Below are 15,778 nucleotides of genomic sequence, written 5' to 3'. Positions count from 1 at the left end.
TTCCCCTTTCCCTCAGCCCCTGTGTGTTTTTTTGTTTTGTGTGTGTGTTTTTTTTAAACTTGGTTGAGATTAAACTATGTTGAGTTTTGTATCATGCTTGTTTCTCCTATTGTGGGTATTTTCCCATGTCATCAAAGGTTGTAGAGGGACTTCCCTGGCTAATACTCCACACTTCCAATGCAGGGGGCCTGGGTTCGATCCCTGGTTGGGGAACTAAGATCCCACATGCTGCGCGGCATGGCCAAAAAAAAAAAAATGTTGTAGAACGATTTATTCTGTGAATATACCATTTCCTTAGATGGGGTTCTAGTTTTTGGCTGCTGTAAGTGGTAACTGCAGAGGAGCTGTTTTTCTAAGCCTTTGATCCAGGGCTTTGGTCAGGCCCAACCTTTACAGGGGCAAAGCAGTATTTTGTCCTCCTGTTAGTCTGTGCACTGAGTGATTAGGGAACATTTATGTTCTTGTCAATGTCTCCTTTATTCCTTTTCCTCTCCCCTTCTTCCTGACCTCCCCTCCTCTACTTTGTCCTGTCCTCCCTTAGGTAAGTCAAATCTCATGGATGCCATCAGCTTTGTGTTGGGTGAGAAAACCAGCAACCTGCGGGTAAAGACCCTGAGGGACCTGATCCATGGAGCTCCTGTGGGCAAGCCAGCTGCCAACCGGGCCTTTGTCAGCATGGTCTACTCTGAGGAGGGTGCTGAGGACCGCACCTTTGCCCGTGTCATTGTTGGTGGGTGAGGCTGGCCAGAGGTTCTCCTTGGGTCCACGAGCATCGGGGGGTGGCTAGACTAGTTTGTTGGGGTAGGAGGGAGGCCTAACCTTCGGCTGACTCATGCATTGTCTTGTAGGGGGTTCCTCTGAGTACAAGATCAACAACAAAGTGGTCCAGCTACATGAGTACAGTGAGGAATTAGAGAAGTTGGGCATTCTTATCAAAGCTCGTAACTTCCTCGTCTTCCAGGTGGGCATTTTTAACAATTTTTTTGGCTACCTGCTTTTTGTCCTATCCCCACTGGACCTGCTGCATCTCTGGCTTCATCATCTCTCCCCTGAACTAATGTAACGGCTTCCTCACTGGGCTTCCCAGCTCCAGTCTGGCCCCTTCCTGTTCATCCCCTAGGCCAGGATCATCTTATGGGAGCACAAATATGTTTCTTTCCCTCCTCTCCTTAAAACATTTCAGTGATTTCTCATTGCCCTCTGATGGCAGTTCTCAAATTGTAGTCTCCAGATCGGCATCAACTGGGGACATGTTAGAAATGCACAGTCTCAGGCCCTACCCCAGACCTATAGGGGCAGAGAGTACGGGGTGGGGCCCAGCAATTTGTGTTTTCCCAGGCTCTCCAGGTTATTATGATGCACACTAAAGTTTGAGAACCGTTGCCTTAGCATGAAATCCAGCTCCTATCATTCATGAAACACCACCCTTTGGTTCTTGCTCACCTCACTAGCCTCATATGCCATTACTCTTCCCTTCTAGCCCTGCCCTCCAGCCTAATTAAGCCTTTTACAGTTCCCCAAATTCACCTGCTTTCTTTGGCCTGCAGGCCTTTGCAATATTAATTTTCCTCTACGTGGAATAACCTTGTCTCTCTTACTTTCTTGATTAGTTTCTTGCCCATCTTCCAAACTCAGCTTAGATGTCACCTTTGGGAAACCTTCCTACATAGGTACCCCTACCAGTCTCCTACCCTCAAGCTTCATTTAGTTCTTTTTCTGTGCTACTGCTGTCATTGCATGTAACACACGGTGTTGTCTCTGCTTCTATCTCTTCTGTTCCCCATGTACCTCAAAAGGCAGGGAATGTGTCCTCAAAGCTCAGTGGTGAAATGTGCCACCCAGTGTGGGGAAGGGATCAGTGAACTTTTTCTGAATGATTGAGTGGGAGTGGGTAGCGGGAACTGGACTGGCTAGGGTCTAAGTGGGGAGAGTGTTTTGACCTTTACTAGGGCGCTGTGGAATCTATTGCCATGAAGAACCCCAAAGAGAGGACAGCTCTTTTTGAAGAGATCAGTCGCTCTGGGGAGCTGGCCCAGGAATATGACAAGCGAAAAAAGGAAATGGTGAAAGCTGAAGAGGACACGCAGTTTAATTACCATCGCAAAAAAAACATCGCAGCTGAACGCAAGGAGGCCAAACAAGAAAAAGAAGAGGTAGGTGGCCAGGTTGCCTCTGGGCTCTGAGAGGCCAGATTGAAGCCAGTGCCTTACTGATGCACCCCTGCCTCCACACCCCTATTTGCACAGGCTGACCGCTACCAGCGCCTGAAGGATGAGGTGGTGCGAGCTCAGGTACAGTTGCAACTTTTCAAACTTTATCATAATGAAGTGGAAATCGAGAAGCTCAACAAAGAACTGGCCTCTAAGAACAAGGAGATCGAGAAGGACAAGAAGCGGATGGACAAGGTAGAGGATGAGCTGAAGGAGAAGAAGAAGGAGCTGGGCAAAATGATGCGGGAGCAGCAGCAGATTGAGAAGGAGATCAAGTAAGTGGCAGACCTGGGCATGTGACTTGTGGAAAGCCAAGAGGCTGTGCTGTTTCCTAGGGCTCCTCTGAGCCCAGAGCCCAGTGCCTATACTAGTTTCTCTATCTTCCCCTTGACTTGCTTTGGCTAGAATCAGGCACATTTGTTGACTTGCATTTTAGACAAATAGAGTATTTAAGTACTCAGACTCCGGGTAGATAGGTACTCAGAAGAGGAGAACTTGAAAGGGGTGGTGGCTTTGCCAAGTGAGAGGAAGTGATGGGAAGCCACTCGTGGCTGGTAGTTTCTTCCTAGAAGAGGAAAACTGGAGCTTGAAGTTTAAAGGACAGAAATTTGAAAAGGTTAAGTCAGATTACATGAACACAGGTTACTCTTGGGAGTTGTTACTGAGGGGCCTGGCCTGGCTAGGGTTGAGGCAGGGGTGGTAGCTTTACCTTATAGAGTGGCTGGAATGCCAGGCCGAAGCCATCATTTCTAGGGAATAGCCCCTTTTTTTGAGGATCTGTGGGACATCAGGCCCTTGTCTTTTAGGCACTTTCCTGAGGCTTGGAGTTTAGGCCCCCTTTGGATTAAAAAGCCTTGGAACCCTCCCTTCTCCCACGGTGCTAACTGGTTTCCCCCCTCCCCTCTGGCAAAAGGGAGAAGGACTCAGAGCTGAACCAGAAGCGGCCTCAGTACATCAAAGCCAAGGAGAATACCTCCCACAAAATCAAGAAGCTGGAAGCAGCCAAGAAGTCCCTACAGAATGCTCAGAAGCATTACAAGAAGCGTAAAGGTGACATGGATGAGCTGGAAAAGGAGATGCTGTCAGTGGAGAAAGCCCGGCAGGAGTTTGAGGAACGGATGGAAGAGGAGAGTCAGAGTCAGGGCAGAGATTTGACCCTGGAGGAGAATCAGGTAAGCTCTTGGGGGGGTGGGGAGTAGAGAGATCGCTGGGCTGACATGGACTGACTTGGTCATCCCTGTCCTCCTTCCCTGTCCCTGACACAGGTGAAGAAATATCACCGGTTGAAAGAAGAAGCCAGCAAGAGAGCAGCTACCCTGGCCCAGGAGCTGGAGAAGTTCAATCGAGACCAGAAGGCCGACCAGGACCGGCTGGATCTGGAAGAGCGGAAGAAAGTAGAGACAGAGGTGGGCATGCCGTACAAGATTAGGAATGATGGTCCAGAGAAAAGGAAGTAATGATAGTCTTAACAGTAATGACAATAGCTAACATCTAGCAAGCACTTACTGTGTGCTAGACACTGTTTTTTACATGTATGCAGTCATTTAATTCCTCATTTTCCAAATGAGGAAAGTACAGCACAGAGGTGAAGTAATTTGCCTAAGGTTATTAAGTGGCAGAACTGGGATGTGAACCTGGGCAGTCTAGCCCACACTTTTTTTTTTTTTTTGGCCGCACCTTGCGGCATGTGGGATCCTAGTTCTCCGACCAGGGATCGAACCTGCGCCTCCTGCAGTGGAAGCACAGAGTCCTAACCACTGGACCTTCAGGGAAGTCCCTAAAGCCCACACTTTGAAGTATACTTCACTTACTGTTTTCCTAATAACAATAATAATAAAATAATAAGAATGATAGAAAGTTATTATAGTACCCCAAGAGCCTACAATGTTCCAGACATTATGCTAAGTACTTTTAAATATTTAAAAGACGGCGTTAGGCATTAGTATTAACAGCTAAGTATGTTAAGCACTTAATGGATATCATATGAAGTGGAGGTTACCTGCATTTTACAGATGAGAAAACAGAGGTGCAGAAGGGCCCAGAAAGCTTTACTTTGTTTTGGTTCGAGCCTCTCTTGATTGGTGAGGAAGTTAGCCCAGGCTGGGTAGAACACCTATGAGAGGGTTTCATAGGGCCCAGGGTGACCCCATCAGTTAGCAGAGCCACATTGAACACCATCTGTATGTCTGCTTTTTTTTTTTAAGATTTAATTTGATTTATTTTTGGCTGCGATGGGTCTTCGTTGCTGCGCGCGGGCTTTCTCTTTTTGTGGCGAGCGGGAGCTACTCTTTGTTCGGTGTGCCGGCTTCTCCTTGCGATGGCTTCTCTTGTTGCGGAGCACGAGCACTAGGGTGCTCGGGCTTCAGTAGTTGTGGCTCGCGGGCTTAGTTGCTCTGCAGCATGTGGGATCTTCCCGGACCAGGGATCGAACCCATGTCCCCTGCATTGGCAGGCGGATTCCTATCCACTGCACCACCAGGGAAGTCCCTGTGTGTCTGCTTTTTAATGGGCCTCCTGCACTAGTGACCCATTGTCTGTGACTGTTGGGCTCTTGGATGAGCAGGCACATGGGGAGGGTGAGCCAGGGCCCCATGGTCTTGGAGTTAACTTACTCAGCCTATGGTGATGTAGTGTATTTGTCTTTCTCCCAGGCCAAGATCAAGCAAAAGCTGAGGGAGATTGAAGAGAATCAGAAGCGGATTGAGAAACTGGAGGAATACATCACAACTAGCAAGTATGTGGCCTTGTAACCTTCCCTCTTACTTCCAGGCCTGTTCTTGTGAACCCTTCCTGTCCTGCCCCTCTCCAGGCAGGACCCACAGAGTCCCTCTCGGCCAGGAATATTTTCTGGCCAGCCAGGGTAACCCTTGTGTTTCCTTACTTTGTAGGCAGTCCCTCGAGGAGCAGAAGAAGCTAGAGGGGGAGCTGACAGAGGAGGTGGAGATGGCCAAGCGGCGAATTGATGAGATCAATAAGGAGCTGAACCAGGTGATGGAGCAGCTGGGGGATGCACGCATTGACCGCCAGGAGAGCAGCCGCCAACAGCGAAAGGCAGAAATTATGGAAAGCATCAAGCGCCTGTACCCTGGCTCTGTGGTAAGAGTGGAGAGGGAACTCATTTCCTGAGCACTTACTTTCACACTCACTGTCAGATAATTTTCACAGCCGCCCTGTGAGGACAGGATTGCTAATCCCATTTTTACAGCTAGGGAAACTGAGGGTCAGAGAGGTTAAATGACTTGCTCAAAACAGCGTAGCTTATAAGTATAAGAACTGCAATTCAGGGACTTCCCGGTGGGGCAGTGGTTAAGAATCCGCCTGCCAGTGCAGGGGACACAGGTTCGATCCCTGGTCCGGGAAGATCCCACATGCCTCAGAGCAACTAAGCCCGTGTGCCACAACTACTGAGCCTGCGCTCTAGAGCCCGCGCGCCACAACTCCTGAAGCCCGCGTGCTTAGAGCCCGTGCTCCGCAACAAAAGAAGCCACCGCAGTGAGAAGCCCACGCGCCGCAACGAAGAGTAGCCCCCACTCACCGCAGCTAGAGAAAGCCCGCGTGCAGCAACGAAAACCCAACACAGCCAAAATAAATAAATAAATAAAATTTAAAAAAAGAAAAAAAACTGCAGTTCAGACCCAACTTGTTCTGATTCTTAACCTCGTGTTCTTTTCATCACACCAGTTGTATCTTTCTGAAAGTTTTGTCTTGCTTGTGTCCACTCCTCTGTGGGAGGTGGGGAAACTGGAGAGGGCTTTGGGAAGGGAAGGGGCCACAGGGCAGGAATTAGCTCCCAGGAAGTAGCTCTGTGCAGGCTTCAGTATGAGCTTCTTTGGCATGTAACAACCAGCTCATTCACTAGGCTTTATCAGATCTCTTGGCCTCTTAAACCAAATCCTGAGTCCCCAGATTCCCTGAATATTACTCCTCTATGGCTGTAATTCCATCCCTGGGTTCAACTTAATTGGGTTCCACAACTATTTCCTGATCTTTCCTATAGACACTGCTGGGGAGTTGATAAGAAGGAGTTAAGCTCAGTCACTGCCCTTAAAGATCTTACCCTTTATCTGATAGTTCTTAGGGAACCATGGTTGATTTGGGGGGCATGGGGGAAGTGAACTGAACAAAGAGATTTACTTTGCTGGGTGTTTGTGAGAATTTGATATAATGCATATAGGGTCTCTGGCATAATGCCTGGGGTGGCAGTGGTCTGTGAAATGGTAAAAGTGAGGTTTAGAAAGATGATTTTTGGATTCAGACATGACTGCCTGAAGTTGTTGTTGCTTTGGGGCCAGAGTAGGTTTTTCTTCCATAGTGTGGGGGCTGTGTTCCTCATAGAAATTCTGACCTGCTCCCACCCCCTTCCAGGCTGGGAATTGGGGTTCCCAGGCCAGCTCCCAAAAGCCTCATGCTTCACTCTTCTCTTCTGACTTTTCCTAGTACGGCCGCCTCATTGACCTCTGCCAGCCCACACAAAAGAAGTATCAGATTGCAGTAACCAAGGTTTTGGGTAAGAACATGGATGCCATTATTGTGGACTCAGAGAAGACAGGCCGGGACTGTATTCAGTATATCAAGGAGCAGCGTGGGGAGCCTGAGACCTTCTTGCCTCTTGATTACCTGGAGGTGAAGCTGGTGGTGATGGGGTCAGGGCAGTGTGAGAGGGCTGCTCTTCCTAGCCCTCCGTGTTCTGCCACTTAACTGAGCTTCTTCTCACAGGTGAAACCTACAGATGAGAAACTCCGGGAGCTGAAGGGGGCCAAGCTGGTGATTGATGTTATTCGCTATGAGCCACCTCACATCAAAAAAGCCCTGCAGTACGCCTGTGGCAATGCCCTTGTCTGTGACAATGTGGAGGATGCCCGCCGCATTGCCTTTGGAGGCCATCAGCGCCACAAGGTATGGATTCCCTTGCCCAAATTGGAGCTGGACAAGCTTAGTATTGGCGATTCCTCTGTTTAGCTTCTCCCCTCTCCTCTCTACTCCCTGCTGTATGTAGACAGTGGCACTGGATGGGACCCTGTTCCAGAAGTCAGGGGTGATCTCTGGCGGGGCTAGTGATCTGAAGGCCAAGGCCCGGCGCTGGGATGAGAAAGCAGTAGACAAGTTGAAAGAGAAGAAAGAGCGGTTGACAGAAGAGCTGAAGGTAAGCCATAGGCAGGGCTGTCCCTAGGAATGGGGGTCCGAAGCCCAGGCCAGCTGGCCACCTTCTTACCACCTAGCCCCTCTCTCTTGTCCACTTTAGGAGCAGATGAAGGCAAAGCGGAAAGAGGCAGAACTACGTCAGGTGCAGTCTCAGGCCCACGGACTGCAGATGCGGCTCAAGTACTCACAGAGTGACCTAGAACAGACCAAGACACGGCATCTGGCCCTGAACCTGCAGGTGGGGCCTGGCCTTCAGCCCTGTTTGCCAAAGGCCATCCTCACATTCCTGGCCTAGGTTTTTCTGGGGGTGGGGAACTTGTCCCACTTCCTTTGGGGAACCAGACATAGCATAAAGTCAGACAAGCAGGGGTTCAGATCTTGGCTCTGTATGACATTAGGCAAGTTACTAAACCTCTGTGTTGTATCTGTTCAAATCTTTTGCTCATTTTTGTATTGGTTTGTAAGTTTTTTGAAAAATATATTCCAGAAACAATATCTTTGTCAAACATATGTATTGCAGGTACTCAAAAAACAAAACAAAACAGGAAAAAAAACAAAAAACAAACAAAATAAACCTCTCAGTGTCAATTTTTTCATCTTAATCTGTAAAGTGGGAGTTAGAATTATAGGGTCCTTACAAAGATTGAATGAGTTAATATATGTGAAGTATTTAGACTGATTCCTCATAGCCAGTGAATGTTCAGTAAATGTTAGGTGCTATTAACATAACTAATTCATTCAACAAATATTTGAGTTTCTTCTGAAAGTTTTCAAAGTGAGCTACAGATATTTCAGTCCCTGTGGGTGGGGGTACTTTTATAGATATACTAATGTGTTTGATTATGGGTGGTTCCCCAGCTCACCCTGGAGGTGTTATGTAATATGTAGTATATGTATCATTTTTCTAAAATCAAAAAGTCTGAATTCCAAAACATATCTGGCCCCAGGGGTTATTGATGAGGGAGTGTGGACCTGTAAGTAATGATGTTTACTGTGTGCCCAGCCTTTTGGATTGAAGCTGGCTGACTAGAGGCCAGGGAGGAAGCCATGTGATGGTCCAAGTGAGAGATGATGCAGCCTTGACAGCAGTGCTAAGTCAGGTTCTCTCAGCATGTGGCGAGTTAGCCCTTTTTGTCCATGGGGCCAGTATACTCAGGGTGGCTCTTTTTCTCCAAGGATCCTGGTCTCTTTTGTCCTCTCAACCCTGTTTCCTTCAGGAAAAGTCCAAGCTGGAGAGTGAGCTAGCCAACTTTGGGCCTCGAATCAATGATATCAAGAGGATCATCCAGAGTCGAGAGAGGGAAATGAAAGACTTGAAGGAGAAAATGAACCAGGTTGGTAGAGGATGAGCCATGCCAGCATGTGCATCAGGGCAGGACTGAGGCTGGAAGCAGCACTCTGACCCAGAGGGCCTTTTCTCTCCCTTGCTTCTCCCCTCAGGTAGAGGATGAGGTATTTGAAGAGTTTTGTCGGGAGATTGGTGTGCGCAACATCCGGGAATTTGAGGAAGAGAAGGTGAAGCGGCAGAATGAAATCGCCAAGAAGCGGTAGGTGGAAGTGTGGTTAGAAGGGGAGACTGGGGTGCCCTTGAGCCCCTAGCCTGACATCTGGGAAGTCAAATGCCATCATAAGGCAGGGAGCAGCTTTTACAACGATGGGCATTTATGGTAGGTCAGCCTTAAAGAACAGGGACATCAGGGAAGCGTGTGGCACAGTATAGGGATTAAGAGTACCACCTTTAAACGTGGTTTACCTGGGTTAAAATCCCAGCTCCATGGTTCATTTATCTTGGGCAGTGACTTGACCTCTCTAAGCCCCAGTTTCCTTATGCATCAAGTGGGATAATTGTGATACCTATCTCATAGAATTGTTGGGGTGGATCAGAGGTTGGGCTTAATCCTTATAAAGTATTTAGCATGATACTTTGCACCTACTAAGAGCAATAGATATTAGTTTTTTTTTTTTTGGTCGCGCCATGTGGCTTGCAGGATCTCAGTTTCCCAACCAGGGATTAAACTTGGGCCATGGCAGTGAAAGCACCGAATCCTAACCACTAGACCACCAGGGAACTCCCAATAGATATTAGCTTTTATTATTGTCATTGTCCTGATGGGTGATGTGGGAGAGGAGGACCAAAGTTCTAGGTTGGAAGAATAGTAAGAACAAAGCAAGTTTCTCCTTTCTTTCCCACTTTAGTTTATTCATTTGTTCAACAAACCTTGTGTGAATACCTACTTGTGCCAAGTTGTCCTGTGCTAGGTATTGGAGAGGGTGGGGAGATGAGGGTAAGATAGATGAACACGACACAGTCTCTCTGAAGGAGGTCACCCCCTGGACCCAGGGCTTCAGTCAGCAGTTCGTCTAGCCCATCACCCATACAGTAACTGTTCATTGCTCTCCTACCCCCAAGTCAGGCTCAAGGGATATAGAATTGAATCAGAGACTGTCCCTGTCCTCAGGGAGTTATGGAGTAATGAGGGAGACGAACAAGTAGATCAGCAGTTTCAGAATGATGCTGTACTTGAGGTAGATAGAAAAGACAGAGGAAAATGTTCAAGGAGCTGCAAATCAACAAAAGGAAAAATAAAAACCTAGAGACCCAGTAGAATAATGGAGAGAGGATGTAGTTAGCATTTCATGGAAAGAGAAGCTCGAATGGCTAATAACTGTGAATTGATGTTCCATCTCATTCCTAATTAGAGGAAATGCGAATTAAAACAATCTAGCAGTATTTGGTGAAAATAAGTCTACACGAGCCCAATGACTTAGCAAAGCCACTCCTGAGTACATCCCAGAGAGAGTCTTGGCCACAGGGTGACAAAGAGACACATTCAAAGTTGTTCATCTTGGCATAATTTGTAATAGTGGGACATTGGTGGCAATGTAGATGGCCATCACTGCAGAGAAGTATAAGTTAAATGTGATGACTATACAGACTATGGAATACTGTGTAGCAGTTCAGACAAGAACTAGATTTACAGGCAGTAACAGGATAAATTTATAACACTGTACATTTGTATAAATTTAAAAACAAAACAACATTTTACAAGGATATGCATTTTTAAGGTTATATACGTACGTATGTATGTGTGTGTATGTATGTATGTATGTCACTTGGGTGTACATGCTCACTGTAGGGAAGATAATAGGAGTAGAAATCAGATTGAACCAAAGGAGACAAGGGAAAGGTCTTGTACAGACAGCAATCATAAGTGTTTTATGGACTATGGGGTATGATTACACCAAAAAGGGAGGAACCCAACAAAGTGTAGTAGAAACTAAGAACCTGCTCACAATCGTCAGGAAAGGTTTTGCAGACCAAGGAGTGATGAACTGGAGACCTGTAGAGTGAGTAGGATTTAGCCAACCAAGCAGTAGACAGAAGAAGGGAGTTCCAAGCAGTGAGAACAGCATGCTCAGAGGTGTGAGAGAGCATACCTTGTTCTGCAAACTAAGTATTGAATGTCTGGAGCAGAAAAATGGGGTCAGGAGGAAGGCGGAGGTGTGGAGAGGTCAGCAGGGGCCAGATCACAGAAGGCTTTGTGAGTCATGCTTAGGAGATTGAACTTAAAATTGCATAGCTCAAAATTATAGAGTTAATTACATTCCATTTGGATTATAGTGACTAATAGGTTTAAGCTGCTAGCATGACATCTGGCAGCATCTGTCACACCATATTGGGGGGTGGAGGGACAGTTGGAAGTTAGACCTGCCTGTCCTGCTAGTATCTGCATATGCTGGTTACATACTCTTGAGTTTCTATAGAGATAGGGAGGAGGGAACTAGCAGGAATCTATTTTCTCCATTTTTTTTTTTTTTTTTTTTTTTTTTTTTTTTTACTACCCAAGCTCTGCCCCTTTAGAGATTCTGGAATGTTGGGGCAGAGGTGTATGCGGGGGTTAGGGGGTAGTTGGAAAGAGTCAAAGCCCATGAACTGAATATGAACTGAATACAGCCAGTATACCTGGAGATGGTGATGATAACTAAAATTTGTTGAGTACTTACTGTGTACCAGGCATGGTTCTAAGGACTTTATACATATTAACTCCCAATAACTCTGAGGTAAGTACTATTATTATTTCCATTTTTCAGGTGAGAAAACAGGCATGGAGAGTATGACTAAGTTGTCTGAGATTCATAGTAAATGACAGAGTTGGGATACCAGTCCCCTTATCCCACCACATTATATTGCAAGGATGCCGTAGGAGAAGAAACCCAGGTTTTGGTGTTTACACCTGGGATCTAATCTCACTTTGCCAGCTCTGTGACCTTGGGCAAGGTCTTTTACCTCTTGGCCCAAGTTTCCTCATTTGTAAAATTAGCATAATAATGCCTTCTTGTGGAGCTGTTCATTAGAGGATTAGAGGTAATGTATGTAAATTACATAGAAGCTTAATAAATAGGAATTATCTTAGCTGGTGGGTTCAGGTGGACCTTTTTGTGCCTCCTTCTAGGAACTCGGAACGGGGGCTCCAGTGTTTAAAGGAGGATTCATGGAGTTTGGCCCAATCTCCTCTGCCTTGTGCCATATCTACAAAGCTAGGCCAAGGAACTTAGTTCTGTAACTTCAGGGGACAGTTTTATGTGGATGAGCTGAGCGGTGACTAAAATTCAGCAGTAACTGAGTCCCTGTGCCCTAGGCCTAGTTCTCCTTTCTCCCCACAGTTTGGAGTTCGAGAATCAGAAGACTCGCTTGGGCATCCAATTGGATTTTGAAAAGAACCAACTGAAGGAGGACCAGGATAAAGTACACATGTGGGAGCAGACAGTGAAAAAAGATGAAAATGAGATAGAAAAGCTCAAGAAGGTAAGGAAGGAGACCATGAAAAACTAAACTAAAAGCTAAGAGGAAAAATTGGAAGAGATAATATCCATAATTTATAAAGCCCTCTTCTAAATAAGAAAAACACCAAGACCTAAATAGGGAGAAAAAATGAGTAAGTGGCACAAACAGTTCAAGAAGAGATTCACATAACCCATAAACACGTATATATAATTTAGCCTTAGTAGAAATCAAAGGAATGCAAATTAAAACAATTATGTGTAATTTGTTTCCTATCACATCACCCAAGATTTTTTAAAAAAAAAAAAAGGATACTGGCCATGATGCACAAAACCAACATTCTTAGGCCATATGGCACCATCCATTGAGAGTCTTCAGAATACATTTCTCCTCAGTAATACATGAGGAAATCCAAAATGCTGACACATAGGTTGATGTTTTTGTTTTTTGTTTTTTGTTTTGTTATTTACTTATTTATTTGGTTGTGCTGGGTCTTAGTTGCAGCAGGCGGGCTCCTTAGTTCTGGCATGCGAACTCTTAGTTGCGGCATGCGTGTAGGATCTAGTTCCCTGACCAGGGATTGAACCCAGGCCCCCTGCATTGGGAGCGCGGAGTCTTATCCACTGCGCCACCAGGGAGGTCCCCCAGGTTGTTTATTTTTTAAGTTTTTTTAAATTATTATATTTTTTATATTTTGGCTGCTTTGGGTCTTCATTGCTGTGCATGGGCTTTCTCTAGTTGTGGCAAGCGGGGGCTACTCTTCGTTGCGGTGCACGGGCTTCTCATTGAGGTGGCTTCTCTTGTTGCGGAGCACAGGCTCTAGGCGTGCGGGCTTCAGGAGTTGTGGCACACGGGCTCAGTAGTTGTGGCTCCTGGGCTCTAGAGCGCAGGCTCAGTAGCTGTGGCGCACGGGCTTTGTTGCTCTACGGCATGTGGGATCTTCCCGGACCAGGGCTTGAACCCGTGTCCCTTGCATTAGCAGGCGGACTCTTAACCACTGCGCCACCAAGGAAGCCCTGCATATTATTTCTTATGAGCCATTTGAGAGAAAGTTGCGGATATGTCCCCTTCTGTGACTTTCAGATCAAAATGAAAACATTCTCCTTTAAAAAAAAATCAGAACATAATAGGTAAGATGACAGTCCCCTTTGACTGACCACTCTCAATCCCAGTCCCCTTACTCTTCCTGGGGCTAATCTCATGTAGGGTGTATTCTTCCAGACCTTATAGGCATTTACTTAAATACTTTTGCATTCATATATATGTACTCATGGAAAGTACACAGTATTGTTTTTGTGGGTGTTACAAAAACATTGATGTTATTGCTCATGACAGTAGTCTTGGTGTGGAAAAGATGCTTAAATAACATTAAGTCAGAATATAGACTTTTAATTACAATCTAGTCTCAGCTATGTAGACCTGTCCATAAGTAATGCTGAGGGGAAATAGGCTAAATGTTAATTGGTTCTCTCTGGCTGGTGCGATTACAAGTAATTTCTTTTTTTCCTCCTGCTTCATACTTTTCCTATACTTTGAACTTTTCTACAGCAGGCAACTTGTATATTGGGGTAAGGGGGAGGTCAACAAAATAATTTGGAAAAAGGTAAAAGAACTCAGAGGGGTGATGGGGGTTTGTAAAAGCAGAGCTCATTGAAACAGATTCCAGCATACTGTCTGGTGTAAAGGGTGGGGACAATGGGAGAAGATCCCAAGGTGAGCTGGGGAAAGCCTTCACTTCTTGTCCTGTTCACCCTGCTGGGACCAGGAGGAACAAAGACACATGAAGATCATAGATGAGACCATGGCCCAGCTACAAGACCTGAAGAATCAGCACCTGGCCAAGAAGTCAGAGGTGAATGACAAGAACCATGAGATGGAGGAGATTCGTAAGAAACTGGGGGGCGCCAACAAGTGAGTGGGTTCAGGCCTGGGCCTGGGGGAAGTACGTAGTACGGGCAGCTTGCTGGATTTGGGTCTCACCTATCTCCCTCGATCTTCTTAGGGAAATGACCCATTTACAGAAGGAGGTGACAGCCATTGAGACCAAGCTTGAACAGAAACGCAGTGACCGCCACAACCTGCTACAGGCCTGCAAGATGCAGGACATCAAGTTGCCACTGTCTAAGGGCACCATGGATGATATTAGTCAGGAAGAGGTGAGTATTAAGGCTGGTGGTGGGTGTGGGCTGTGAATAACATAACCAGGAATGGGGGATGAAGGTCGCTAGGGAGGGCAGGTGAGAGAGAGAGAAAAGGATGGTGGGTGCAGGTGGTGAGAGAGAAAAGGATGGTGGGTGCAGGTGGTGAGAGACAAAAGGAGGGATGCAGGGGAGATGAGGCAGGGTGAGGCTGTGAAGGCAGGTGAGGTGAAAGGTAATAGCCTTGGTGTGAGAGGGAAGTTGTTGGGGGTAGGGCTGCATGTCAGTAGGTGGTGAGGGAGGTAAGCCAGGAGAAGAGGAAGTCATTCATTAACCTTAGGGACTTGAGCTAAGATAGTTCCAGCAGGTGATGGATATTGGTAGGAGTGGGAATTGAGGGACATTAGCCAAGAGCAAAGGAAGACGGAATTGAGGGACCTGAGGGATGGTAACTTAGCTGCAGTGAGGGAGGTTGGCCAGGAGAGAGTTGGGTAAGGGACATCAGCAATGCAGAGGTGATGAAGCTTAGTTATGGGAAAGGGAGGGACACCAGCCAATAGAAGAGCCAAGGCATTTTATCCACTGAAAGTGAAGCTTGGTAGCAAAGGGGTGGGAATGTTAACTGAGAGGAGGTTTGCAGATATCTTGTCTTTGACCTGAACATGTATTTCAGTCCCACACGTCTTTCTCCCTCCTTTCTTCCCAAATAGCATTTCCATTTAATTCAGCAAAATATTTTGAACACCGGCAGTGTGCCAGGCATCATGGTAGCATGTGATATAATTACTCCTAATCCTAAGCACAACCCTGCCAGGCAGGCATCGTCCTGTGTTACAGATGAGGGTTTGTGTGTTTAAATGAGGATTCAAGCAACAGCATGGCTTGCCCAGGGTCACACGGTTAGTCGGCGGTAGAGCCCAATTTTGAACTCAGATCTTCCTGCTGTCAGAGCTGCTCTTCCTTTTGCCACAAGTACTTTCTAGCAAGGTGCTTCTCAAAGACATCGAAGGCTGCAAAGGAGCCCCTCAGCCCCCTCTAGAGGAGCAAGTGCTCTTATGGCCATTCGGCTCCATTTGAATCTCCCTCTCGCCATTGCAGGGTAGCTCCCAGGGGGAGGATTCAGTGAGTGGCTCCCAACGAACTTCCAATATCTATGCACGAGAGGCCCTCATCGAGATTGACTACGGCGACCTGTGTGAGGATCTGAAGGTGAGGCTCAGCCTCGGGGAGTGGGTACATCCTCCCAGCTGTCCAGAGAAAGGGTCAGCTCATCTGGGGGCCCTGTGGAGACAGACCACGTCTGGAAAGAGGGGCGAGCTGGCAAGGCGGGGGGGGGGGTGGAGTTGTGATCCATGGCTTCCCCCCATATGCAAACACAAACACAGGCACATCTTCCACCTCCACCCCCAGCTGCCCCCATCCCTGCCTGTTGCCAGTCTTCCCCTTCCACCTGTGTACACATCTCAGCCCAGATACACGGAGAACAGGCTCCTGTACAGTGAACA

The 15,778-nt window shown here is 46.9% G+C and overlaps 1 protein-coding gene across 1 annotated transcript in view; it reads left to right on the top strand.

Moving 5' to 3' along the window:
* The window catches only part of SMC1A (structural maintenance of chromosomes 1A), a 31,860-nt gene that overhangs the window by 4,520 nt on the left and 11,562 nt on the right, over positions 1 to 15,778 (top strand). Inside the window, exons 2-19 of the mRNA XM_061179431.1 lie at positions 542 to 730; positions 849 to 961; positions 1,950 to 2,153; positions 2,247 to 2,485; positions 3,124 to 3,382; positions 3,476 to 3,616; positions 4,862 to 4,944; positions 5,099 to 5,306; positions 6,648 to 6,833; positions 6,927 to 7,106; positions 7,207 to 7,353; positions 7,453 to 7,590; positions 8,570 to 8,686; positions 8,793 to 8,899; positions 12,018 to 12,159; positions 13,901 to 14,046; positions 14,138 to 14,291; positions 15,372 to 15,482. Coding sequence (XP_061035414.1) covers positions 542 to 730; positions 849 to 961; positions 1,950 to 2,153; positions 2,247 to 2,485; positions 3,124 to 3,382; positions 3,476 to 3,616; positions 4,862 to 4,944; positions 5,099 to 5,306; positions 6,648 to 6,833; positions 6,927 to 7,106; positions 7,207 to 7,353; positions 7,453 to 7,590; positions 8,570 to 8,686; positions 8,793 to 8,899; positions 12,018 to 12,159; positions 13,901 to 14,046; positions 14,138 to 14,291; positions 15,372 to 15,482 — 2,864 coding nt within the window. The remainder of the gene's footprint in view (positions 1 to 541; positions 731 to 848; positions 962 to 1,949; positions 2,154 to 2,246; positions 2,486 to 3,123; positions 3,383 to 3,475; positions 3,617 to 4,861; positions 4,945 to 5,098; positions 5,307 to 6,647; positions 6,834 to 6,926; positions 7,107 to 7,206; positions 7,354 to 7,452; positions 7,591 to 8,569; positions 8,687 to 8,792; positions 8,900 to 12,017; positions 12,160 to 13,900; positions 14,047 to 14,137; positions 14,292 to 15,371; positions 15,483 to 15,778) is intronic.

The sequence above is a fragment of the Eubalaena glacialis genome, chromosome X (genome assembly GCF_028564815.1).
Source record: "Eubalaena glacialis isolate mEubGla1 chromosome X, mEubGla1.1.hap2.+ XY, whole genome shotgun sequence".
Classification (NCBI taxonomy): Eukaryota; Metazoa; Chordata; class Mammalia; order Artiodactyla; family Balaenidae; genus Eubalaena; species Eubalaena glacialis.
Note: the sequence above shows the minus strand (reverse complement) of the source record. Positions and strands in the feature narration are given on the sequence as shown.